The 27,898-nt window shown below is 37.2% G+C and overlaps 3 protein-coding genes and 1 non-coding gene across 11 annotated transcripts in view; all 4 read left to right on the forward strand.

Annotated features, from left to right (window-relative positions):
• Positions 1 to 4,120, forward strand: part of nrbp2a (nuclear receptor binding protein 2a) — a 36,163-nt gene extending 32,043 nt beyond the window's left edge. Inside the window, exons 16-18 of the mRNA XM_073848266.1 lie at positions 16 to 79; positions 192 to 247; positions 1,429 to 4,120. Coding sequence (XP_073704367.1) covers positions 16 to 79; positions 192 to 247; positions 1,429 to 1,527 — 219 coding nt within the window. The 3' untranslated portion in view covers positions 1,528 to 4,120. The remainder of the gene's footprint in view (positions 1 to 15; positions 80 to 191; positions 248 to 1,428) is intronic.
• Positions 4,121 to 7,513: 3,393 nt separating this feature from the next.
• Positions 7,514 to 24,697, forward strand: puf60a (poly-U binding splicing factor a). Of its 8 annotated transcripts, none has more exons than XM_073848174.1 (14): positions 7,524 to 7,595; positions 8,382 to 8,452; positions 10,424 to 10,532; positions 11,132 to 11,227; positions 13,422 to 13,511; positions 13,855 to 13,923; positions 14,178 to 14,339; positions 15,233 to 15,325; positions 15,420 to 15,633; positions 15,941 to 16,131; positions 16,464 to 16,520; positions 20,754 to 20,865; positions 22,861 to 23,108; positions 23,952 to 24,697. In XM_073848174.1, the coding sequence occupies exons 4-14, from the start codon at positions 11,147 to 11,149 to the stop codon at positions 24,249 to 24,251; spliced, it is 1,617 nt and encodes a 538-aa protein (XP_073704275.1). In that variant the 5' UTR covers positions 7,524 to 7,595; positions 8,382 to 8,452; positions 10,424 to 10,532; positions 11,132 to 11,146; the 3' UTR covers positions 24,252 to 24,697. The 8 variants fall into 8 exon arrangements, with proteins under 8 accessions (XP_073704273.1, XP_073704274.1, XP_073704275.1 ...); XM_073848175.1 differs by having other exon boundaries at positions 7,546 to 7,589; XM_073848172.1 differs by lacking the exon at positions 10,424 to 10,532 and having other exon boundaries at positions 7,514 to 7,595.
• Positions 13,971 to 14,109, forward strand: LOC141345040 (small nucleolar RNA SNORA57). The gene has a single exon (XR_012356905.1). It is a non-coding gene; the product is annotated as a small nucleolar RNA SNORA57 (small nucleolar RNA).
• A 567-nt stretch (positions 24,698 to 25,264) lies between the features above and the next one.
• LOC141343602 (cystatin-like protein) lies at positions 25,265 to 26,263 on the forward strand. The gene is made up of 4 exons (XM_073848178.1): positions 25,265 to 25,491; positions 25,651 to 25,746; positions 25,841 to 25,909; positions 26,022 to 26,263. The coding sequence occupies exons 1-4, from the start codon at positions 25,318 to 25,320 to the stop codon at positions 26,154 to 26,156; spliced, it is 474 nt and encodes a 157-aa protein (XP_073704279.1). The 5' UTR covers positions 25,265 to 25,317; the 3' UTR covers positions 26,157 to 26,263.
• Positions 26,264 to 27,898: the final 1,635 nt, after the last annotated feature.

The following is a 27,898-nucleotide window of genomic DNA, read 5'->3' on the forward strand; positions in this document are numbered from 1 at the left end:
TTTCTTTCTTTGTAGCTCTCTCTCTTTTTAAAGATGGATGATAGGCTTCACCGTCAGCTTAGCTGTGATGTTTTGCCATGTAAGTACATTTTAACATTTAGTTCTTGTTGCATTTATTTTTGGAATATAAAATGCGAATGTATGAGATGTGTGTGCATATAGCTGAAAAGTACATTAAATATTTTTTTCAGCTGACAGTCCCAAAGATTTGGCTAGTGAGTTGGTTCACCATGCTTTCATCAGTGAGGTAAGCATAAGATCTTCTAACCAGTTGAAATTTGTTATATAGTGTATATATAACTTTATGTAGTGCTGGGCGATATACCGGTTCAAACGGCAATCCGATTTGAATCATGCACATAGTATAAATTTTAATTAATATAACATAAATTATGTCTCTTACTGAAATATGTAGTGGAAAACACATGAAAGATTTACGTCAGAGGTCTTCAACCCTGCTCCTGAGGACCCACTCTCCTAGAAAGTTTATTTCCAACCTGCATCAGCATACCTGCCTGCAATTTTCAAGCAGACTTGAGGAGCTTGATTGTTTGCTTCAGATGTGTTTAATTAGGGTTGTAGCTAAACTTTTCAGGATAGTGGGTCCCCAGAAACAAGGTTGGAGACCTCTGATTTACGTTACTTAAAAAATCCACATAGTTTTATACATATTATACATATTTTGGACTATGAGGGGTGGCATTATGACATGAAATGGTTGCACTCGGTGAGCTACCTGTTGCACAATTCAAAATACACAACTGCTGATAGGATGGTCACAGCTACTGAAAGAGCCTACAGGTGGTGTAACCAAATGCCGTAACATTGATTTTTACCCCCGGATATCGTTTGAAATCCGCACTGAGAAACTCCTTGTTTACACCCTGCCAGGATGGCATCTAGCGTTTCTTGTCTCTGCTGTTTGTTAGCTCTTTGAGTAGCTGTGGTCGACTAAAAGCCTCAAAGACATCAGGGCTAAAGTGGAGAGAACACAGACGCTGGTCTTTAGGAACACAGACACTGGTTTTAGTCATCCACAGCCATCTTCCCATGCTTTTCTCATCTTCTTATCACTAGAAAAGCAGTGAAGACTTACATCGCGTCTCTTATTGCCCTTTGACTGAAAATTACAACCAAAATCCGCACAATGTGGATCGTATCAGTATTTTATTTTCCGAGTTGTGTTGTGGTAAAAAATAGCAACAGGTATTTGACAGTAGCTCACGGAATGCAACCATTTCACATCATTGAAATAATGGCGCCCCCATAGTCCAAAATATTTATGAAATGATGTTGAATTTTGAAATCATGTAAATGTATTGGTTTTCTTAATTTATTTTAATTAATTATTTTTGTCTTAACCTTCAGATGAACTGAATAGCTTTGCTCTATGTGTGATTGTAATTATCTTGTTTTTATGTTATGCAGGAAGACTGCGAGAAGCTGGCATGTTTTCTTGAGGATGCATTATGTAAGCACTGGTCAGGGACGTCCACCTCCCCTACTGCCATGGCTGTGATGTACTAAGCCAGCTGGTCGCATAATAGACAAACAGAGATGGAAGACTGGGCCAGAGCTTGAGAAAAAGAGATGCCGAGAGATCCAGAAGAGGGGAAACGAGACCAAAAGCACAGCATAACACAATGAAGTTCATGACGAGATGGCTTCAGAATCAGCGATGGGCCTGGGGAGAACAGCTCGCACCATACCGCATGGTACCTGCACAAACTCCAAAGACCTCAAACTATTACTTTGATCTTGAAGGTCGAATTACTGCTATCATCTCACCATGATGAACATTTCTATCACTTGCAGAGATTCTGCTTCAGTGCCAGCATTTTGGTTGTGATTTTTTTTTTTCAATGAGTTTAAAGGATTTTTAATAACATCCCTACAAGTTATTATGCCTGTATGGCATAATCCATCCTCTTCTAGTACAATCTCACAGATTTAAATGTGTTATTTATTATTTTAAACAATTAATACACCGTCTTGGTATACATGTTTAAAAGCTCAAGCAAGGAAATGCATTAAAATGTTTAATTCTATATTTCTAAATTATCTTATTTTGTATGCTTAACAAGCTGACGTTGAGCAAACGAATGTATGGTACTATGACAAAAGTGCTCTTGGCACCTATTATACTAATATATTTCAACTTTTTTTTCAGACCTTAAACTTCAGTTCTTGCTTTTAATCTTGAATGATATTAGAGTTTAAGATCTCAGTTGCTTTTTTCATGCAGATGTTTGTAAACAGTGGCAATAACGGTATCCTTAAAGGAACAGTTCACTCAAAAATGAAAATTCTGTCAATAATTACTGACCCTCTTATCGTTCCAAACCCTTAAGAGCTTAATTCATCTTCAGAACACAGATTGAGATATTTTTGATGAAATCCAAAAGCTTTTTAACCCTCCATAGACAACATTGTAACTGAAATGTTCCCAGACCTTCTTCATAAAGTTACAGTTGAACAACTGATGACACATGGAGTATTTTATGTTCTTACTATGTTTCTGAGTCTGGGAACATTTCAGTTACATTGCTGCCTATGCCGGGTCAGAGAGCTCTCGTATTTCATCAAATATATCTTAATTTGTGTTCTGAAGATAAACAAAGGTCGGGTTTGGAACAACATGAAGGTGAGTAATTAATGACAGAATTTTTTTTGGGGGGGTGAACTATCTTTTTAAGTAATATATTACCATTCAAATGTTTGGGGTCAGTAAGGTTTTTTTATTAGTACTTTTTAATCAAGCAAGAGCACATTAAATTGATCAAAAGTGACAGTAAATCTTTTTACATTGTTATAAATAAATAAATGCTGTTCTTTTAAACTTTTCTATTAATCCTAGAAATCTGAAGATGTGGTTTCCACAAAACTATTACGCAACTGTTTTTCAACATTTATAACAATATGAAATGTTATTTAAGTACCAAATAAGAAAGCAACAGTTGTTTTATTTTAATTGTTTTGACAATATTCCTGTTTTACTACAGTTTTCAGAAAAATTAATACTTTATTAAAATGCTTTCAAAAACATTTTAAAAATCTTACCGACCCCAAGTGCACAAGACCAATAATCCTAAGAGCATTTTGAGCAGCTAATGACACAGGAGTCCAGTTCATGAGTGTAACAGTGTTGACATGGGATTTTTTTTATTTGCCTTCTTAATGTGAATATGACCTGATCCTAGATCAGCTGACTGCTCAGAGGTATTTAACATATATGGACCCGGTTTACTTTGAATTATTTCCTTGTCCCTTACACTAATAATGCATAGCGATAGCATACAGTAAACTGACCGTTGACTGAATCAGAGGAAACAATGGTTTACTTTAATAAATCCCTCCATTGGGTATGAAGGGCTTTTATTCTGTTTGGCATTTACATATTACCACAGTATGTCATGTAAAATGATTTATACACTACTTCGTCGTATGCATTCTATATGCGAGAACTTGAACCATGTCACAACCAAAGATATCCTGGGTGCAATGCTGGCAAGAGTGGGTACTACATTGCAAATATAGCGTCCTGCATTTGATTGACACTTGCATATTTACAACAGTATTCATTATGTGAAAACATCTACGTTGCCATGCCGTCCACAGCAATAGTATCTGTTTTAGGGATGCTTTCAGCTTTTGACTTTTTGACCCTCCCAATATAACTTAAAATATGTGCATGTCAGGAAAGGAATGCTTTTACAAAATTGTTCATTTTTGTTTTATTGGCATGGTTGTACAATGGATGTATTGCAGCTTCAAAACTATTACAAGGGATTTGTAATCTCTATTTATTCTTGGAAATTCAAATCATTCAGATGTCATGGGAAAAAAAAGTCACAATCCTCCCAGTGTTATTATAAGACTCCAGTGTCTTGCAATGTATTAAAATTGTACGTAGATAAAAGAGATATGAATGTACAGTGAGAAACTGTTTAAATATATTCTTTCTAATTCCTGGTGTCCTTTCTCATCTTAATCAAACACAATAACCAGACTTTTGCTTTGGGCAGTTCTATTTTAATTTTATTATTTGTATTATTTTTGTTGGAATTGTATACTGTGACATGAAATACTATAACATTAAAATATAAAATTAATACTTTAATATGGCTAAATGTATTTCTTTTGTGTAGATTTCAACTGAAATGTGTAACATGCTCTCAGTACAAGGGGACTTAAATGCATAGAATTAATTAGAGTATGTAGCCTATTTTTATACAGTTTTATTTTGTGGTTTAATTTTTTTTTTACCAGTTTTGTTTTCATATTGCTAAAAAGCACATAACATGCTGCTTCATGTTAGATGATCATTAATATTTCACATAAAATACATTTACATATTGTCTACAAGAGAAAAAAATAGTTTTTTATAAAAATGCCCCCGTTCAAAAGTTTATAGACACTTGATTCTTAATACTGTTTTGTTACCTGAATGATCCACAGCTGTGTTTTTTTTTTGTTTAGTGATAGTTGTTCATAAGCCCTTTGTTTGAACAGTCCCTGCCCGCTGTTCTTCAGAAAAATTCTTCAGGTCCCACAAATCCTTTTTTTTTTAGCTTTTGTGTATTTGAACCCTTTCCAACAATGACTATGATTTTGAAATCCATGTTTTTACACTATTCACATGCAACTATTACAAAAGGTTTAAACGTTCACTGATGCTTCAGAAGCAAAAACAATGCATTAAGAGCCAGGGGTGTACACTTTTGAACAGAATGAAGATGTGTACATTTTTCTTATTTTGTCTAAATATCATATTTTCTCATTTAGTACTGCCCTTCAGAAGCTACAGAAGATACTTACATGTTTTCCAGAAGACAAAATAAGTCAAATTTACCCTGATCTTCAAATTCAAAAAGTTTTCAGTCCCTGGCTCTTAATGCACCGTGTTTCCTTTTGGAGCATCAGTGAACGTTTGAACCCTCTGTAATAGTTGTAATAGTCCCTCAGTGTGAAAATTTGGATCTCAAAATCATACAATCATTCTTGAACAGGGTTCAAGTACACGAAAATGCTGAAAAACCTAAGAATCTGTGGGACCTGAAGGATTTTTCAGAAGAACAGTGGACAGTTTAACTGTTCAGGACAAACATGGGACTCATGAACAACATCACTAAACAAAAAAAAAAAAATACAAAAAAAATATTGTGGATAATTCAGGTAACAATACAGTATTCACAAGCGTGTGTACACTTTTGAATCAAGCGTATGTAAACTTTGGAACGGGGTCATTTTTATAAATTGAACTATTATTTTGTCTTGTGGACTATTCATGGGTACCATGTGACGTCACTGTGCTTTATCGCCGCTATTTTTGTGTCCACGCTACCTGTTTTAGTCTATGGTCACAGCAGCCACAACTACCAGAGGAAGCTCAACAAAACTCCCAGAATGTTCACAACAGGGATACAATATGCCCGGGATATGTTGTTCTGTTAGCTGTAACAACAGTCATCAGAAAAAAACCTAACTACAGATTTATTCGATCTCAGCAGTGCTTGAAGTGGGTCGGTATGCATATAGCCTTTAGTGTACCGGTGTCATTCACGCAGGTGCTTTTCACAGGAGGGTGTTTTTTCGGCACAACAAGAGTAGTGCAATAATAATTAATTATTGACTAAGATTGTAAATAAGTAGATGATAACGAAAATAATGCCTTAAAATGAAAAGAATCAGTTAATTACATTTTGAACCGATCAACTCGTACGTCAAAAGATTTAGTAAACGAGAATGCATTCAAACAGTAAGTTCAAAACAGTGCTAATGCAGAGAATAGTGACTTACAGTACAGCCAGATGCCGTAAATTATTTGTTTCAGTGTGTATTAGGCTTAAGAGCAAGAGTGTTTACAGTTGAAGGCATTTTAGAACATGCGGTGTTTAATGAATTATGAAAATTAAATAATAAACGCTAAACTATTGTACTACATAGCGTTCATTGCAACGCCTGCAGTAAAGTATATACATGTAAAAAAGGTTCTTAAAATAATCATATTTGTTTTGCTAAAACTATTTATGTACAATTACCCTAAAAATTATTTGTCATACAAAAATGGCACACACACAAATCATCATCCCGAGTAAATGGTACCATTGTGAATTGTGACTGGCTGCACAAGTGATGTAATAAACTAAAGTAAACTAAAATGTTATGCGGCCATATAGTCTGGATGAATGAAAAAGCATATTTTTAAACAGAAATCGCATGCTTTTGGTGCTTGAATTTGAGCTTCAATAATGAGATCCGGGTTTATGAATACACAAAACGTGAAAGACGTCTTCCCTTGGCTTGCTGGATGTTGGGCTTATGCTCAATAATCACATTTTTTTTGCATTCGGCAAAACTAATTTGCCGAAATCTAAGCGCGGACTGTATTAGTGCCGTCAGCGCGAGTCCCGTTCGCTGTGAAGTAGTGACCAGCCGGCAAAGGATTCTTCCAGGTCTTAAAGCCTTCACCGAGCGACTACGTTCACAATAATTTACACAATCTGTCCTAAACATACAATCAAGTCAAATACACAGTGTGGGAAGTAGTGATAAAAAGTAATTTCTTGTTTCAATTTATTAATAAATCTCATTTAGATGCGCTGTGCCTGTTATCATATCGGACACAAATATGGCGGCGAGCATAGCGGAAGTGACGTCTTTGGTACCCATGGTAAACGTCTTTATTATTCAGGTCAGTAATAAATAAAACAACATGTACCTTTGCGTCCCGTTGGGACTCAGTTAAATTGTGCAGATTGAGGGTGGGACATTGTGGGTTAAATCATTTTTTGCATATAATAGGAAAGCACATTTCTGGTCTTTGTGAATGTGGGAATATAGAAACAATAGGCCATGTTTTTTTAGAATGCAGGAAGTATAATGTAGAAAGGAGAACACTTTTTTGTAAATTGGCAGAACTTGGACTTAAAGTCTTTTCTGTTACTTCTTTATTTGGACACAGTGACAAGCATAAACAGATCTCTGATGCAGTCATCCAGTTCTTGCATGATACAGGACTGTATATAAGAATTTAGTTTAAGTTGACCTGTGGAGGGCAGTAATACGCCTAGTAGCGTCTACACTGCCGGAAAGAGAAGAAGAAGAAGAATAAAACAACATGCATTTTGTGTGATCCCTGTCAAAACATTTTGCAGTATTCTCCAAGGTGTATGTAAACTTTTGACTTTAACTGTATATAGCTGTTTGAATACGTGTGTCTACACAGAAATTTAACGTTACTTTCATTAACCCACTCAGACAAATATCCACTGCGGTAAAAAAAAAAAGTGCGACTTCTCCGGACCCCCTATGGACTCTATAGATTAGAAATATTGTTTTCGATCGTCTTATCAGTCACGCTACATATTATCTGAAGAAATTATGCTTTATTATGCTCTCTAATTTACATCATTACAATTTTGTTATTCAATGAGACTTGCTTTCCTCCAATCACAGCCTGATCGGCCACACTGCAGCTGCGCGTTTCTTACCTAACTCTCTCTCGGTATCGCGAGATTTCATAGTCTTCCTCGCCGTGTGGACGTTAGCGCTGGAAGGTGTGCTCTATGGCGGTGGCAGTTTCAGCGGTAAATGTAATATGTTGTTTCATTTCTCTCTTAATATACACACAGTAATATTTCACGTGCGCATAGTAACGTTTTCGGACAGAGGTTTCATTTAAAAACGTAAAAGAACAGGGGTATGGCTAATTAGCCTAGCGCAGCGAGAGCGGGATTTTCTCCCTGGCCTGCTGCTGCGTGTCTTTTTAGAATCACAGTGATTAAATCGTGTTCGATTGATCAAGCCATTTCTAACTGTCAGGATTTATTTACACCGGTTGCTTTTAACGGTGCCTTATTAGGTTTTTAACTTAAGCGCATATGCGCTTACTCGCTCTCTTCATTCGTACATGAGCTAAGTTAGCATGTTAACCCGTTCACATTGTCCTCCATGAGCTGCATCAACTTCGCTGCTGCACTGCACATATGAAACTGACGTTACACGCTCCGGTTTGTTTGTGTTAACGCTAAGATTTGTTTTCGATTTTGATACGAAAAAGTGCATTATCGTCGGGCAGTCTTATTGACTATCGTTAAACCAAACGTTACGTAAGGCATTGTGGTCGGTGAGAATGTATGGGACACATTCATACTGCATTGAATGGTGCTTTTGTGACCTCCTAGTCAGTGTGGTTACTTGATATTAACTTTAGCTAGGTCAGGTGTTTTTAATAAACCAGAGCAGGCTAATTTAATCTCAAACTCAAATCTCAAACGTGGTATTATAAATAGAATGAAAAACATTTAAGTTCACCCTTTTAACTTGGGAAATGGACGCAGTGTACATGAGTTTACTGAAACCTCTCTCTTTCCTTATAGACTCTGTATTGAACAGTAAAAGCTCCCCATATATAATCTCACAAGACACCCCAGCGGAGAGCAGGTGCTAGGTAAGGGGCCTATCCACTGCTTACTCCGAGACCACTCTAACCCCTTTGTCATGAAAGGGGTTTGCAAAAAACGTGTCTAAAAAAAAAAATGTCTTATTGCTTTTCAGTTATTGGAGTATTACACATATTTGACAAAACAACAGGTTGCATTAAGCAACCTGTACTTCTTTTCTATGTTGTTTAAGTGTCACCAGTATGTTATAATCAAGTGCTAGGGAATAGGAAAATATGATATTTTATTTTTTATTTTTTTTGCATAGCCATTACAACAAAAACACATTTTCATTGATGTTGGTCATTATTTGTCATCCAAGCCACTATACTGGTAGCTAAAGTCCTGTTATTTTTTTGGATGAGTTTAAGCAATATGCGATTTCTTTGTGCTAATATTCACAAATTGGGAAAGTTTGTTGTCATTCATATTAAAGGGATAGTTCACCCAAAATGAAAATTCTGTCATTTTGTTCAAAACCTGTAAGACCTCATTCATCTTTGGAACACACATTAAGATATTTTTAAGATTTTAAGTGTAGTTTTTAGAATATATTTAAACTTCTTATTCTAACATAAAAGGTTTTTAAAGTTGTGTTTTGAGCTATTATGCTTTCGCACAGTATCTGTCAAACGAACTACAGCCGAAAGCACGATATGGCTTACTCTCTTTAAGTCTGTTTTCGCTGCATGTTTCAAAGCTAAGCGCACACTTTTAGGCGATCAGCTCATGATTGTGTTTTTTCCGCACCTCAAAACGGCTCAGTTCATGTTTATTCATGTGCTGTGAGTTTAGCATTTTTGTAAGCTTGTTTTCACTGGAACTGAAGTTTTCATTTAAAATAAAAGCTCTACTGCCGTTTCCGTATTTGTTTGGCTTCCCAAAACATCAGTGTGAATGTAATTTAGACTGAGACAGTATGCCACAAAAAAAAAAAAAAGGCTTGAATCCCTTTTAAAGTTCAGGTACAAGTCAATTCACTGACTTTTTTCTGACTTAAGTTTTCTTAGTTAGGAACATGGGTTAGAGCTCTTAATTTTGAACTCTGAAAGTGCATTAGAAGAATTTCACTTTTAAAATGTACAATTTATTTTTTATACATTTTCATTGGTCTGTTTCACTTAAAATATCGCAACATCGTATTGTGGACTTCATGTTGTGCACAAAAAGTATTCTCATAGCTTCATAAAATTACAGTTGAACCACTGATGTCACATGGACTATTTTATTAACTTTCTTGGTACCCTTGCTGCCTATGAAGGGTCAGAAAGCTCTCGGATTTCATCAAAAATATCTTAATTTGTGTTCCTAAGACGAACAAAGGTCTGACGGGTTTTGATCGAAATGATGGTAAGAAGTTATTGACAGAATTTTCATTTTTGGGTGAACTATCCCTTTAAAGGGATAGTTCAGCTAAAAATGTACTTATGTCGTTCTAAACATGTATGACTTTATTCTGTGAAATGCAATAGGATAATTTTTTAATTTTTCTAAATAAGATGACTTTTGATCTTTAAAAAGGATGTAATTATCATAGAAGCAGTAAGTGCATCTTATACTTAATATAAAGCTTCAAAAGTCAAACAAACCTAAATTTAAGCCATTATTTAGTGAAAATCATCTGCTGGTAGTCTAGAAAATCATATTGGTTTGGAACAACATGAATAACATCAAGAATGATAACTAAAAAAATTTAGTTATTTTGCTTGTGAATGGGGCTTGAGTCTCATTTTTTGGTTGAACTGTCACTTTAAGAATCAATGCCACAGAAATTGTATACAAAATATATTGCCTTAAGATGTGTCACCTGGGGCTTCATGTCCTAATCATTTTAAAAGGAACGTTTTTTTCCCCCTGGATTTGGATGTCAGTGCTCTCAAATTGTTGTCTCCCTATCCAGTTCTCTTGTTCTAAGTAGGTTTGTGTTTTTCCTTTTTTTTTTTTTGTTCTTGTTTCTCTCTGTGTCGTCTGTGCTGTAGAGCATATCTCTTGACTGTACTATATTTCCAAAGCCAATGGCAGAACTTTATGGGTTCAAACCTCCTTAAGGGGGGACAGTGCACCACTCTGGAGTTCATTTGAGCAAAGGTACTTAAGTTTTCTCTTGTGTAGTATTAAATAAGAGGGCTCACTTATTTTAGCATATGCACTCTAAGGGTCAAAAATCAAGTATCTCAATGTTTCCACTGAGGGGAGAAGTCACCATGTGGTACGAATGCATGGTTCCCCTTACCATATTGTGAGAAGCCTGTTAATTTATACAGAAGGCTCTTTATCAACGGCCTTTCAGTTCAGTGTAAAATGACTTTAACAAAGCCCTACGCTAAACTGAAGGTGTCCCACATGTGCTGAAATGTAGAAAGCTGTTTTAGAGCAAGCTCAAAATGATCTAGAATGATTTGTAGTAATGTAAATATAAGAACTTGTGTCCAGCACTAATCCTAATACTTATTTGTTTATGCAAATAGTAAATAATTTGCTTATGATGCATAATTTATACTATTGTTCAATAGTAGTATTATCCTGATTTATCATAAGACTGATGTAATTTGAGTTTGCTCTTAAACTAGATGGTTTTAAAGCTGTTGTCCAGTGTGTTTTGCAGTCCAGTGTGTGTCTTGAGTAGATGTGCAGTTTTGCTGCAGCTCGCATTCATCAGGTCTGACAGGTGCCTGTGGTCTGTGCAGGGAGGCGAGGCTCTGATGATGGAGAATGGACAGAGCACGGCCTCGAAGCTTGGCTTGCCACCCCTCACCCCTGAACAGCAGGAGGCGCTGCAGAAGGTGAGACTTTCCTCAGACACTGCTTCTACATATTGTAGGGCCCTATGAAATTCTGTTTTGTTTGCTCCCAACAATTTTTGTTTTCGTTTAAATTTTTCTAGACTCCTTTTTAATGGTAAAATACATTTTATAAATCCAAAAAAGCATCCCTCGTTAGTTTTAATCATGACACAATTTAACAAATTTATTAAAGGTTTAGCAAATGACGTTATGTTATGTTTAGGGCCCTATGAAATGTTGTATTTTTTTCTCACCTTGTTTTTTATGTTGTTACTAAATTCTCATTTTAGCATGTCTAATTTGAATGCATAAAAACAACTTTTATTTATTCTTACAATAGCCTTGTGAATTTTATTCCCTTAGAAATTCTGTGTATTTACATTTTTCTGGTTATCAAATGAATGCATAAAAATGTATTTAATTTATCTTTTAATTAATGAAAATTAAACAGATTTCATTTTTTTTTGGCAAGTAAAGGTGATTTACAATTAAAATTAAAACATGAAAGAAATATTGTGATTGTTTCTTAAAGTTTTTCAACAGTAGTAGTAGTAGTAGTAGTTAAACCAAACTTCTTTTTTTTTTTTTGGACGGGTTGCCATGTATACCTGTAACTGACACCGGTCCTGTCTAGAAGGGATACAGCTTTGTCTGGAAACTATCAATAAATTTTACTCAAATGGATGTAAAAACTGAATTTACTGTATGAAATGTAGGGATGTAACAGTATTATCAATATCATGTTATTGCGATAGCAAAACTGTCTTGATATCATATGAAAGTATAGGTCTTCTGGCCAAAAATGTAGTTTTAAAAAAATATTTAAACTTCTTATTCTAACATAAAAGGTCTTTAAAGTTGTGTTTTGGGCTGTTGTACTTTAGCATAGTATCTGTCAAGTAAACTAAAATCAAAAGCAATATGCCTTTATCACTTCATCAAGTCAGTTGTGCTTTATTTTTGTGGCAGATCATTACAGCATTTCACTAAATTTGTAGTAAGATATGTATTTGTAAGCCTATTGTTCAATAGTAGTATTATCCTGATTTATCATAAGACTGATGTAATTTGAGTTTGCTCTTAAACTAGATGGTTTTAAAGCTGTTGTCCAGTGTGTTTTGCAGTCCAGTGTGTGTCTTGAGTAGATGTGCAGTTTTGCTGCAGCTCGCATTCATCAGGTCCATTCATCTATTTGTACTGAATCTGAAGTTTTCCATCAAAACAAAAGCTGTACAGACCTTTCCATCAAAGTAAGGTCTTAAAGACGGTTGAATCCCCTTTAAAGGGTATAAATCAATTCACTGACTTCTTTCTTAGTTAACATGGATTTGAGCTCTTGTGCATTAGAATAATTTAACTTTAAAATGTACAATTTTCATTCTTTTCCAAGACTTTTTCCCTCCTTTTATTTAAAGTATTGCAATAAATACCATATCATGGACTTCATATCAAGATATTATTGTATCGTGAGATTTTGATATTGTTACATCCCTAATAACATGGAATGTCACGGAATTTACCAAAATTTGAAAGAATAAATCAAAACGCGATATGGACTAGAGTCTGTGAATATTAGGCCGCAAAATTGTGGAAATGAATGGCGCAGTTTTATTTGCTACACATACTGAAGCGTGTGTGCTCTGAGAGTCACTTCATGAGAATTTTCACAGTTTCTTTTGAGAAAAACTGTCATGTACAAACAGAAACCTAAAGATCTTCACTGCAACCCGTCAAAAAAGTTTTGGTTTAACTTGAAACTGTGAATGAAAAATATTACTTAATTATAGTACTGCTACTACTAATAAAATTGTTCAAACATTAATTAGACATGCTTTTTGATGTAATATTTATTAATATAACCATTAAAACAGAGACTAGAAAATTTTGAACAAAAAAAATAAATTGGGGGGGAGGGGGATGAATTTTGGAAAAAAAATGCAACTGATTTCATAGGGCCCTAGTAGTTTATTAAAAGTGGTTTATTCAACCAGTTCATTCAAATGGCTGATTCATTCAAGAATGACACAAATGGCAAGCAAATTTCTAAATCGTAAATTATCAGGAAATATTTATTTTAGAAGTGGAGTAATCCTTTATTGTCGAGCCCAGTGGGGCATGTTATTTCTAACATGCTAAGGTGGCTTGAAGTTATTTTAGTGGGTATTCATTTAGTGTTATGTGCTCTTAATTGTAGGCAAAGAAGTATGCCATGGAGCAAAGCATCAAGAGCGTCCTGGTCAAGCAGACCCTCGCCCATCAGCAGCAACAGCTCAGCAACCTACAGGTAAAACTGAACAGGAACATGGGAGATAGTGTTATTAAACTTTCATTATGCAGAATATAAGCTGATGCCACTCACAGCTTAGCCCATTTACATAGCAGTTCTGGAATTGTATATTGGTAACTTTTCTTTCAGATTTATGAAAAACTATTATAGTGAAGCTAATTTGACTTTTTTTTTATAGTAATGATGGAAAGATGATGTTAGAAAGCAGTTGTGTTAAGACAAAGAACACTACAATATTTTGTGTATACAGTCTAATTATGATTGTAATTATGTAACATAATAAGAGTAATATGTTGTCTCAAGGACCCTTGCCAAGTTGTTGTTTTTTTTTCCCCGACAGCTGCCTAATTCCCTTCAGATGGCCTCATTAACGATGGGCTTTGGAGATCCTCTCTCACCACTACAGTCTGTAAGTCCAACACAGTTTCTCCAAGATTGATGTTGAAGTTGTTTTCCCCTCCTTTATTTGGCACACATGTAGTTGTTCAGTACTCATGTGTGTAATGGGTTGGAGGTAGAGAATAAACCAGTGCCAGGTCTTCGGTGCCAGCAAGTTAATTGTCTGCTGATTCTATTCTCAATCACTGGAACATACCAATCAATGATTTACTTTATCATTGATGAGTATAGGCCCCATCTGATCGATTGATTTGTCCTTTACAGGTTGCAGCACAGAGGCAACGGGCACTAGCCATAATGTGCCGTGTTTATGTTGGATCCATCTACTATGAGCTAGGAGAAGACACCATCAGACAGGCCTTTGCTCCTTTCGGTCCCATTAAGAGCATTGACATGTCCTGGGACTCTGTTACATTAAAACACAAGGTGAGAAGGTCATTTCTTTAAACCATTTAATGTTTTTGATTAGGGCTGTCACTAATGATTATTTTAGTAGTCAGATAATTATAACTTTTTTTGTAGTAATAGAAATAGACAAGCAAACAGTAAGCCTTTTAAAATTTCTTAAAATACAGAAATAATAGCAATGAGGCAAAAATCAGTTCAAATAAAGTATCAAAAGCAAGTAATCATATGGTTATTGAACAAAACTGTTAAAATACATGATGCATTATAAACAATAGTGCTAATATACATTACGCATTATAACAAATGACTACAGAGGGTGCCAATGGCCTGACGATTGTTTTTACACTCTACTGCTCGATCTAATCCTTGTTTTTCTATTGACTAAACATTTAATTTAAATGTCCACTTAGTCTTTAATATTTAAAATGTCCCCTTTAATAAACTCAGAGTGAGGGTTTGAGCTTTTTAAATGGGTTTATAAATTATTTACCTTACAATCTGATGAAATGCACGTTGCATTTCCAGATGAACGTTATAATAAACCCAAACTCTCAACAATATGCAGAGATGGAGTTTGAGAGACTCCACACATTGTAAATGATAACAGTTTGTGTGGAGCAGCATTGAGTGTAAATGGAGCCACTCTGACATGCATGTAAAAAAAATTTAAAGTGCATATATTAAACCTGCATCACATTTATGTAATTCAATCTTTTGAAAACATTTGAATTCACAACAGCATTATGCTTTATTAAATAGGTTTAATATATCATGCAGCCTTGGAAAAAGTCTAATAATGCAAAATGCGATCAAAGATTTTTTTTTAATTGAATACTCCAATTGGAGGAATTGTGACAGCCCTATTTTTGATTCCTTCTGTATCTCAACTGACGATAAGCTCTTTTCTGCAGGGTTTTGCATTTGTAGAATATGAAGTACCAGAAGCAGCACAACTCGCTTTAGAACAGATGAACTCCGTTATGTTGGGCGGTAGAAACATTAAAGTGAGTACTTTGTAAAACTTAAGTTAAATTACTTACTTAATTTTTTTTTTAATTGTACTCAATCATGTCTGATACGTTATTTCAACACTTGTAGGTGGGACGACCGAGCAACATTGGTCAGGCTCAACCCATCATAGACCAGCTAGCCGAAGAAGCGCGCGCCTTCAACCGGATTTACGTGGCATCGGTGCATCCGGATTTGTCAGATGAAGACATCAAGAGCGTGTTCGAGGCCTTTGGAAGAATCAAGTCATGCACCCTGGCGCGGGACCCCACGACGGGAAAGCACAAAGGCTATGGCTTCATAGGTAAGCGGGCGGCTGCTTCACCCATTCGGTTGTTTATAAATGTATCTGACTGAGAGCAGTCAGTCATGGTAGAATGCTGTTCTCTACATGTCTCACAGGGGATAGAGAAGGGTGGGGGCAGGTTCCTCACATGCTTTCATAGTAAGTTTTTATTTCTGTTGTCGTTGTTTTCTTAGGCTCTGTTACGGACTTTTGTGCCATAAGTGCCCGCTGGTAATTACACAGTAACTGTCTCAGAGCTCTGGTAGATTAATGCTGAGTCTTCTTAGAAGCCGTTGAGTCTCAGTCCCTCTTGTTTCCCCTGTAGAATATGATAAGGCCCAGTCTGCGCTGGATGCCGTGTCCTCCATGAACCTTTTCGACTTAGGCGGCCAGTACCTGCGAGTAGGCAAAGCAGTCACGCCACCCATGCCCCTTCTGACGCCAACGACGCCGGGCGGCCTCCCTCCCGCCGCTGCCGTAGCGGCTGCTGCCGCCACTGCCAAAATCACAGCACAGGTGAGCATTTACACATCTCGAATATCTACTGTTAGTCAGGGAGAGAGAGAGAGAGTGTGTGTGTGTGTGTGTGTGTGTGTGTGTGTGTGTGAGAGCAGCTGCTTCCTTTGGCATTTAAAAGCCTTCCTTTGTAAAGTAAGGCAGCGTGTTTTTTTTTTTTTTTTTAATTGGCTTAGCAGGCTAGAGCAGACACTTGGTGCTGTATGTAAGGGCTTGATTTGAGTCAGCTTAGGCATTGACTGGCATGAAGACTCAGTTATGACACAGCATTACTTATTTGAGACAGCTTTTACATGCAGAAAGATAACATAGCGTGTAAACTCCAAAAACAGATGGCATGGAATCTGTCCCAGCCGGAGAATCGGACAGAAGACTTCCTCAACTGTCTGGTAAATCCTTCAGGAAATTCTGTTCAAAGCACGCTGGTGCCTTTTTGTTTTGTGTAGAATATGAGTGTGGGGAGAGTCTTGTCTTCAGGACTTCCCAGTTACAGTGATGCCCATTGCTCTCTATAGTGTGCTAGGTAGAGAATGTTTATTAGATAGGCCTATATTCTTGAAAGCTGAGCAGTTTTAGTTGCAGGTGACTTTAAGTAGCACCTCTGCCAATATTTTTCAGCTCTTTATCTGTAATTTGGGTTCAGGCCCACATAGTAATGAATAAACAATTCTGGCTGTCCGCTTAATTTAGGCTTGTTATGATACTTTGTTAATGGGTGTGCCTTTTTAATGTAATTCTGAGATACTTTTTGCCATTCTCTATTGTGGATTACTTCCATTTTAGTGATTTTTATTGCGTCTATGCTACAGCATAGATCATGCTAAAATTGCCATTTTATGCTACTAAATATATATTGTAAAATTGTATGATCAGTGATGTAATTGTCCTGTGTTGTCTCATGCTTGTCATACGTAGTTTAAATTATATGTTAAGCAGATAAATGCATAAGTTTACTAACTTATGTAGCAGTTTCTAAATTAATGTGTAGTTAATTATTTATAAAGATTTCTGATGATTCTTTTAGCTCATTTTGTCACATGTTCTTGACCTTTATTTCAGGTCTTGGGCCTAGTTGCATGAAATGCCTGAATGTTTAGATGCACAAACACTGTTAGAGAGGACACTTGGCTAATGTGTTTAATGTCAAGCAGTGTTCCATTTCCTTTTTGGCTGTTTTAAAGGAACACTCCACTTTTTTTGGAAATAGGCTCATTCTCCAACTCCCCCCGAGAGTTGATTTTTACCGTTTTGAAATCCATTCAGCCGTTCTCCTGTTCTGGCGATATCACTTTTAGCATAGCTTAGCATAGATCATTGAATCCTATTAGACCAATAGCATCGCGTTCAAAAATGACCAGCGAGTTTCGATATTTGTCCTATTTAAAGCTTGACTCTTCTGTAGTTATATTGTGTACTAAGACTGGCGTAAAATGTAAATATGCGATTTTCTAGGCCGATAAGATTAGGAACTAAACTCCCATTCCGGTGTAATAGTCAAGGAAGTTTGCTGCCATAATATGGACGCAGCAGACAGAGTAATATCACGCAGCGCCTGAAATTAGTTCCCAGCTCGATTAGCATTTGCACATGTGCTGCGTGATATTACTCCGCCTGCTGCATCCATATTACGGCAGCAAACTTCCTTGACTATTACGCCGGAATGGGTGTGTAGTTCCTAATCTTATCAGCCTAGAAAATCGCAGCCTTACATTTTACACAATATAACTACAGAAGAGTCAAGTTTTAAATAGTTCATAGAACGGCTCAATGGATTTCAAAGCGGTAAAACTCAACTTATTAACTCGGGGGGGTTTAGTTGGAGAATTAGCCTATTTCTAAAAAAAGTGGAGTGTTTCTTTAATACATATAGTTACCGTTTAAAAGTTTGAGTTAGAACATTTTTATTTTAATGTTAAGTAAAATGCATACAGCCTTGGTGAGAATTAAAAACATTATAAAAAACCTTAAACACTGTAATCTAAAATACTACAATTTAAAACCTTGTTCTATTTTAATCTGGTTTAAAATATAACTTATTTCTGTGCTGGCAATGCTGAAGAAAATCAGTTATCAGCGTTGAAAGCAGTTGTGCTCGTTTTCTTTAAAGGTCTAACTTGTATTGAAGGTGTAGTTTGCTGATTCTTATATATTTATAAACACTCAGAGTTTCAAGCCTAGAGTTTCATGGACAAAACACAACTTTGCTTCAGAAATCAGTTTCAAAATCTTTTGCCATATAATTTGTATGCACTAAGGGTTAAGGGACAGCTGAGCATATAGCAATTGCATGTTGACTGAAAATATCTTTTTCTGCTGGCTATCTTCTGCAAGGATATTATCAGGCAGTACACTACATATATTTTATTGCTTTATGCTGACAAAAATTTCTCAATAAGGGATGCTCATTTTGTTTAATTTTCCCAACCGACAATTGGCTGAACAGCTGATGCATGTGGCACACAAAATTGGAAACACTTCAGGACTTTCGAAGTTGTCATTGGATTGAATTATAGACGATTTCCGGAAGACGTGTATGTTACATCTTCTAACGTTTCGCCTGGAAAAAAAAACGGAAGAAAGCTGTTGTATTTAGAGCTGTGACACTAAGCACTTATCAGAATAAACTAAATGCTGGATTTTCAAAAGTATGTGAAAAATGTAGTTTGTGGCATAGACTCTTTAAAATATGTCCAAGAGTTTTACACACCAGTCTACAAGAGCTTGCTCGGTAGCTCAGCCAGCACAGAATTGGACTTAGGATGCAGAATCTTTGCGTACAAATCCCGTAAAAAAAAAAACATGACTCATGATGAAAAAGCTGAAAGATGAGAATGAAAACGAGCTAAAACGGCATGCTTGCTATTTGCGTTTTTATGTCACATTCTTTTTTTTGTTCATACTTTCGGGTAGGTTTAGGTGTAGTGCAGATTAGGGTTGTTCCGATTCCGATACTAGTATCGGAAATGCCGCCGATACCACAAAAAAATCTAGCATCGGAATCGGCGAGTACTTGAACCCGCGTACCGATCCGATACCATTTTTTTTTCTTTCCCGCTAGCAAATCGGAAGCCAGTTCTTCTTCGCGGCTCAGAATGCAAACACAGGGAATAGTGCTGTGTTGCCACAAGCAACTACTGCTTAGAGCAGCGAAGAAGAAATACAAACGTGCTAGCAGTTTGTCCGCTGTTTGGCAGTATCTCAGACTGGACCAACCAGCCAGTAAAACGGCGGCATGTCTCATAGGGCTTTATTTCGGCGATGCAGAAAACACGGACGGAATCGCGGAATCCAGTCTTAATGGAATTTACAGTTTAACGCGGAACGTCAAGGAATTTGTCAAAGTTTGATGCATTAATCAAAGGTAGTTCATTACACTTAAATCAAATCGTGATATGGACTAATATTAAGCCGAAAACCGACTGTTTAAATATGAATTATGCGTGGCTCTGTGTTAATGAATGGTACAGGCGCATGGATTTGTTTACTCCTTGTACTGAAGCGCACGGGACACTTGAGGTAATATTAAAGGGCTCCAGACTGTGACCATTTTTTCTGCCAGTGTTACTAATTTTCGTGAGCGGTCACACTGGCGTGACCACCGCGTTGTTCAACTCATAAGCACTGCCATTTCTGTCTCAGATAAGAAACATAAAACGGCACGTGAAACGAAAGTGAAACTAACATGATACGTTTATCAGCGTGGACTGCAACGCAAACAAACTTTCACAAACCCTGAACAGCTTTATTCGGGAGCCAATGTTGATTTTGCAACACTGTTACTGCTGCGAGATCCAGTGAGGAGCGTTTGAAAATGCCGCACAATGAATAAGGTTGCTGCGAGATCTAGTGAGAATCTTTCAAAATCTGCCCAAAATTCTCTGTTATAAACAGGGCTGATGTACGTCAGAAAACCAGATTACTAATGCTAACTATATAAAAAAAATTACTGTCAAATGTATGTCATATAATAAAAATACTCTAGTTCACTGTATATATCACTGTATGTTTGTTTTATTAAGGGATAAGTCTGAAGCACACCATGAAACAATTTATTAGTATTATCTACAGCTGTATATATAATTACACACCCAGGTATCGGATTAGTACTCTGTATCGGCCGATACCCCGAGCCCAGGTATCGGAACCGGTATCTGGAAGGAAAAAAGGGTATTGGAGCATCTCTAGTGCAGATGGTACGTTATTTTAAAACATCACAGAGCATTAGAGTTATAGCGCCACTCAACGGACATTTCAAGTCGGAACTGCGCATATAAAACCAACATCAAATAAAACGTACCATATGTACGTTCATCGGTTCTGGCGGAAAAAAGCGAACACACTTTTTAGCGTTTTGCATCGAATATGCCACAAAACGTACATGGCAGTACGTATTTCGTCATGAGATCAGGTTGTCAATATGAGCATCCCTATTCTCAATAGCCCTCATAAGCTCAAACTTCTCATTTTTATGCAGCTGGCCCAAGGCTTGTCTGTGTGTGCGAAGGTCTGTTTGTCTCATGTCCTGTCTCGTGACGTGCTTGTCCTCTCGTCTTGGTGTTATGTGTGCTTTTAACGGGCGCTGTCCAGGCGGTGTTCCTATATGTCCCACTCTGTTCTTCCAGGAAGCAGTAGCGGGAGCATCTATTCTGGGGGCGATGGCCGGGGGGACGGGCCTGAGCCTGCCTCAGCTTCCACAGGCCGTCATGGCAGCTCAGGCCCCAGGGGTCATTACAGGTAGGTGCATTCAGAAGTGGTTTGTAACATCATTATTTTCTCAGTACTGTGGCCCTCTATAACAAACTGTTTTCACTCGTGTGCCTTAATCGTGTTGTATGTCTTCAGTATTTTTGTTCTGCATGTGGTTGACTTGTGTTGTTTAAGAGTGGGGCCTTTCACTTGGGTGTAATTTGCATGAGTGATAGCATTTCGTGTGTTGGTTTTGAAAACAGGATTGTTAGGTACATGTACAGGAGTCCGACTGAAAGATAATTACAAACACAAGGCCTTATTTGGCAGGCATGACCTCCCACACTTTACTTAGCGCTACAGAGTTTTGGTCGGATCACTAATTTTAAGTGGTTGTACTTTGTCATTCTGAACACCGACCATGATCTCCCATTTCCACGTTAGCTTAAATGTGCACAATCTTTCTCTCCCTCAGGTTTCTGTTGTCCTACACAGTACTCAGTTTAACGTGGCCTGTCGTGGGACGTGTCCACTAATAGATTTCTCTTTTATTTTCTCTTCTCTCCTTGTCTCTCTCTCTCTCTTTCTCCTTTTTTTCTCTCCTTTCTTCCCCTCCCTGTCTTTATTCTCCACATTCGCCATGACCCTTCCCCTTTGCTGCACACTGATCAACCAAGTTTGAAGAGGACTGTTTCTAATCCCTCCCCTCATAAACAAATCTCTCATTCCTATTGGCCAGTGAGTCTCTCAGATCCTGTGTGTTATTTGTGGAATTGATCTTGAAGCCAAGCCGAGAGAGGACAGATGTTGCAACAAAGAGGGGGAAAGTGACCCCTGTGTTAAATTTTTATTTTTTTACACAATTTATTTTGATAGAGGAAGAATGTTGAAGCACTGCCAGAACTGGCAGATTTCTACATGGGTGTTTAAGTTTTTTTCCCTCCCTCTTTTTTTTTTTTGAATAATTTCCTGGTCCTGTTTAGAAAAATGTTTTCTGTAAGAAATCGTTTAGTCAAATTATGAAATTGAATTATTTATTAAACACACTGACATCTGTTCAATCACAAATAGAACATTCTGTTGATAAACTAACTGTAGTGAGATAAACTTCAGAATCAAAGGATTACTTTACAGAATACAAATTTCCTGATAATTTGCTCATCCCCATGTAATCCAAGATGTTCACGTCTTTCTTTCGACGAAAAGAAATTAAGGTTTTTGAGGAAAACATTCCAGGATTTTTCACCATATAGTGGACTTCAAAGGGGATCAAAGGGTTGAACTTTCAAATTGCAGGTACAGAGCTGAGAAATAAGGGTCTTATCTAGCGAAACAATGCGCATTTTCAAAAAAACAATAACTTTTTAACCACAAATGCTCATCTTGCACTAGCTTTGCGATTTGCATGGATGTCTTCACGCATTACGTAATCATGTTATTTCTTCTTCGTTGATTCAAAAAGTTAAGAGTAGGGTGAAAAACGAATTTTCTTTTTTGACATTTGGTTTGTAAACGCTGGGTCTGTATTTTCGCATACGTTATGTGTGCGTGATTTTGTTAAAGTATAGAATTTTTTTTTAACCCGTTGACCACCATTAAAGTCCACTACATGGAGAAAAATCCTGGTTTTCCTCAACCTTAATTCCTTTTTGACTGAAGAAAGACAGACATGAACATCTTGGATGACATTTTTATTCTGAAAGAAAGACTGGAGAGGAAGATTATCGGTGAAGAAATTACATTTTGATTTTCTGTATTCTGAAGACAACATTGTTGTAGATCACTTGTTCAAAACATATTTGACTGGCTTTATTCCAATTATTGTAATTATGGAAAAAAAAATATTGGTTTGAACCCCATGTCACCTTAAATGACGGCAACTTAAACTGTGCCTCATATTTTTGTTAGGGAACTGTTCTAGGAAAGGCTGTAGAGTCTGGTTAAGCCTATTTCACTGGCATAGAGAGGGATTTATAGGTATCTAGCAGAAATTCAAAAGTCAGACCGTAGTTAATATACTGACTCATGTGTGTTTGTGTGCAGGGGTGACACCAGCCCGGCCTACGCTGCCTGTTGTGCCTCAGGTGGGCCTTGTGAACCCTGTGTTGGCATCTCCGCCGTCACTATCAGCTGCTGTGGCTGCAGCCCAAGAGGCAAAGAAGGAAAAAGAAGAGGAAGAATCCGCTCAAGACGGCACGGGTCAAGAGATGCTCAGTGAACAGGAGCACATGAGTATCTCGGGTAGCAGCGCCAGACATATGGTCATGCAGAAACTGTTGAGGAAACAAGAGGTTAGTTCTCAATTAATTAAAATTACTGGGTTCTCAGGGCTGTACACTTACATTTGTTTGTAGGACCACTTGTGAACACTTTTTGGAGTACTTTAAAAGATTTAGGAGCACCATCTGATCAATGACAGGAATTAACCTCACATTATGAGGGGTTATTGGACTCCTTAAAGTGACTTGTAGAGCCTTTTTTACATTTGAAAATTAGATTTATACATTATCTGAAAGCTTTTTCCATTGATGTATGGTTTGCTCAGATAGGACGATGTTTGGCAGAGATACCTAGAATCAGAGGGTGCAAAAAAATCGCCTTTAAAGTTGTTCAAATGAAGTTCTTAGCAATGCATTACTAATCACAAATTAAGTTTTGATGTATTTACAGTAGGGTATTTACTAAATATCTTCATGGAGCATGACCTTTACTTAATATCCTAATGATTTTTGACCCATACAATGCATTTTTGGCTATTTCTACAAAAATACCTGTGCTACTTATGACTGGTTTTGTGATCCAGGGTCACAGATTTGTCATCTTTTGTCAAATTCATTAATGTATACACCTTTTCAAAATGTGTAGATAAAGGTATAGTTCACCCAAAAATGATTTAGTCACCCTCAAGTCTGTGGCTCCTCCAAACTTTAAATAATGGCAGTGAATGGAGTTAAATTTTGAAGTTCAATAAAAAAAGCATTCATCCATCATAAAAAGTGCTCCACAGGGTTAACAAAGGCCTTCTGAAGTAAATTGAAACGTCGCATTTCACTGTCAATATTGTCATTTTTTGTAACATAAATGTTTTCTAATCAATTAAATGCGTCACACTTTTCTGTATGCTCTTTCCACAGTCTACGGTTATGGTGCTCAGGAACATGGTTGGACCTGAGGACATAGATGACGATCTGGAAGGAGAAGTAACGGAGGAATGTGGGAAGTTTGGAGCTGTTAATAGAGTGATCATCTATCAGGAGAAGCAGGGCGAGGAGGAGGATGCTGAAGTCATTGTTAAAATCTTTGTGGAGTTCTCAGCGGCGTCGGAGATGAACAAGGCCATTCAGGCACTCAACAACCGCTGGTTCGGAGGTCGCAAGGTCATCGCTGAGGTGTATGATCAGGAACGGTTTGACAACAGTGACCTCTCTGCATAGACTGTCAAAAAAACCTCCCATCCTGCCCTCCATAGCCTTCTCTTCTCTCTCCATCTCTCTTTTCTCTTTCAAACTTACACAGACGCAGCCGCCAGCCACTCTTCCCAGTGGTACTGGCTTCTCTTTATAACTTGTAATTATTTTTTATCGATGTTGATATTAATATTATTAATGATCCCTTCTTGGGACAGAGGCAAGAAAACGCTCATGAATATTTTTTTTTTTATTATTATTGTTGCTGTACGTTAATGTGAACGACTGGATGCCCCCTTCCCTCCTTTTTTTGGGTCATCTGGTTTACTTCCCATTCCATAAGTCAGATGTTCTTCAAATTCGGTTGTTTTGTCAATCTCCCCCACCCCCTTATTGTTTAAAATATTGTCTTTAGCCTGTTATGATGCTCTTGGTTTCAAATGTCAGAACAATAAATTCTTCAAATATGATAACCTGGGTCTGTTTTAGTCTTATATTTTAATGAAATTGTATGGAAGCTTGTAGTATTGAAAAATACTTAAATAGGGGTTGTTTTTGTAAACATTGTCTCTGGAATTATGGTTAAAGTGCAGTAAAATTTAAAGTGAGAAAAGGATGGTATAAATAGTGCATACAAGTGCAGTCATGAGTCAAGGGTAATATTTGCATATGTTGCTTTGAGTTCAAATCAAACATTGAATGTTTAATCAGGGGTTACGTGTAAACTTTCCATTTGTACTTTGAAAGCAGAAAAACAGATGGGAAACAACATGGGCATCAAATAACCCATAAGTTCATGCCGTATGTCCTTCCCCAAGAGTATTTCCAATGCTAGGTTGAAATGTTGCTGTACATGCAAATCATACATTTAAAGAATATTGTTTATTCTTTACCAGATCTTGAAGTTCTTTAAAATGACTTAAATTTACCTTATGAAACCTGCCGAAGTCCTCTTTTTTTCATGATCATAGGGGAGGACCTCTGCTTACAAAGCAGACCAATCACAGCTGTTGTAATCTGTGTAGACGTGACAGCAGTAACTGATTCTGAAAAACATCAGACAAACAGCACAGCTCTTCAGTTACTGGTCAAGATGAGAGGCTTACTGTTCCTGCTTAGTGCTCTGTTCCTGCTGGAGTCAACAAAAGGAATAGAATATGAAGAGTTAGACGAACATGCCAAAAAAATTGTTGACAAGGCTATAGAACAAGGCAATAAGGATCATGGAAAAGGCAAACACCTTGACTTTTACACCATTGTCAGGAGAGTAAGTTATTCACTTCATATGCTGTAATTTGTTGGCTTGTTTTGATTGTTTGTTTTCTGTTCATGTGCCTTAAAGTGCTCCTTAAAGCTTCTACATGTATATTTGGTTTTCATTTTATGCTAGAGTTACATGTACCTGTATCTTTCCCATATATGACAGGATAGCAATATGCTCAATGTGATACTGAGACCCACCTCATGTCCCAGCACAAGACCGACTGTCCATCTGAAAGAATGTAAAACCGAAGACAAGAGAGTAAGCATTTACTATCAGAGGATTGTCTAAATGCCTGTAGAAGTCACTGTAGAAAACTTTTACGTTTCACACATTTCTGTGGTATTTTTTTCAGCCTCAGGTTTCCTGTATTGATTGTAATGGAAGGATGGATCCATGTTTACTTCTCAGAGAAACAGAAGAGGTAAATTACCAATTACTATATTAGTCCATGGGGACGTAAATCTTCTACGTTGATCCATCCTCTATGGTGTCAAGATGTAATACTGCACTAAATGGTTCTTATACTTTTCCAGATAAAAAAAAGGATGAATGAATGTCCAAGTCCCCCATCAGTAAATACTAAAGAGACTCATCATACTGGATCAGCACATGCAATTTTCCAAAAAGGAGGAAATCACCAAAAAAATGGATGTCTTGGATGCATCTGAGAAGGATCAAGGACTTTTTTAACTGGCAATTAATATATATATATATAAACTGTTGTATATTGTTGGATTGAGGTCCTCTTGGCCATGATTAAAGCATGTCTAAGGTATTGTCTTGAGTCTGTCTGGTTACTGCTGCAGGTGTAGAGAAACACTAGAGATTTTAGTTCCGAATGATAGTGTTCATAAGGGGGTAGAAAAACCGTACTTCTCTGTTATGATTGAGTGCTCTAAACAAGCTGTCTAAAACTTTGTTCCTGCAAAGAGCAACCTGTCATGTACACTACAGCTTAATTAGAAGTGCTAAAGATTATATGCTCATCTGATCACGGTTAAGGGAGGGAGTATACAGTGAGGGGAAAAAAATTTACTCCAAAAAAAAAAAAAAACCCAGAAAAACACATTTTCAAAAAGTTATAAATGGATTTGCATTTTAATGAGTGAAATAAGTATTTGATCCCCTATCAATCAGCAAGAATTGCTCCTAATTAGAAAAGAGTGCTTGTAATCTCATCTTGTTACCTGTGAAGAAATCAATCAGATTCCAAACTCTCCACCATAGACCTACACAAGGCTGGAATGGGCTACAAGACCATCGCCAAGCAGCTTGGTAAGAAGGTGACAACAGTTGGTGTTCACAAATGTTAGAAACACAAAATAACTCGGTCTCCCTCGGTCTGGGGTTCCATGCAAGATCTCACCTTGTGGAGTGTCAATGATCATGAGAACGGTGAGGAATCAGACCAGAACTACACAGGAGGATCTCGTCAATGATCTCAAGGCAGCTGGAACCATATAGTCACCAAGAAAACAATTGGTAGCTATGCTGTGAAGAACTGAAATCCCAAGAAAGCACATGTACCTGCCCATCTGAAGATTGCCAATAAACATCTGAATGATTCAGAGGAGAACTAGGTGAAAGTGTTTAGTTCTTTGGCATCAACTCAACTTGCTATGTTTGGAGGAGGAGGAATGTTGCCTATGACCTCAAGAATACTATCCCTACCATCAAACATGAAGATGGAAACATTATGCTTTGGGGGTGTTTTTCTGCTAAGGGGACAGGACAACTGCACCGCAACAAAGGGACGATGGACGGGGCGAGAACCTCCTTCCCTCAGCCAGGACATTGAAAAAGAGTCATGGATGGGTTTTCCAGCATGACAATGACTCAAAACACATGGCCAAGGCAACAAAGGAGTGGCTCAAGAAGCAGCACATTAAGGTCCTGGAGTGGCCTAGCCCATAGAAATTCTGTGGAGGGAGATGAAGGTTCGAGTTGCCAAACATCAGCCTCGAAACCTTAATGACTTGGAGAGGATCTGCAAAGAGGAGTGGGAAAAAATCCCTCCTTAGATGTGTGCAAACCTGTTGGCCAACTACAAGAAACGTCTGACCTCTGTGATTGCAATCAAGGGTTTTGCTAAGTCATGTTTTGCACTCATTAAAATGCGTGTTGTTGTTATTCTGTCTTTCACTGTTCAAATAAACCTACCATTAAAATGATAGACTGATAATTTCTTTGTCAGTGGGCAAACATACAAAATCAGGACATCAAATATTTTCTTTTCCGCACTAGGCCTATATGTTGCAGCCTGATACTACTTTTAAATTCATTTTTTTTCCTTATTAATACACTCCATACCTCATAATGACAGAGTGAAAACTGAATTTTAGAAATGTCTGCAAATGTATTAAGAAAAAAACTGAACATATTTACATAAGTAGTCAGACCCCTTGCAACA

This window comes from Garra rufa, chromosome 10 (genome assembly GCF_049309525.1).
Source record: "Garra rufa chromosome 10, GarRuf1.0, whole genome shotgun sequence".
NCBI classification, from domain to species: domain Eukaryota; kingdom Metazoa; phylum Chordata; class Actinopteri; order Cypriniformes; family Cyprinidae; genus Garra; species Garra rufa.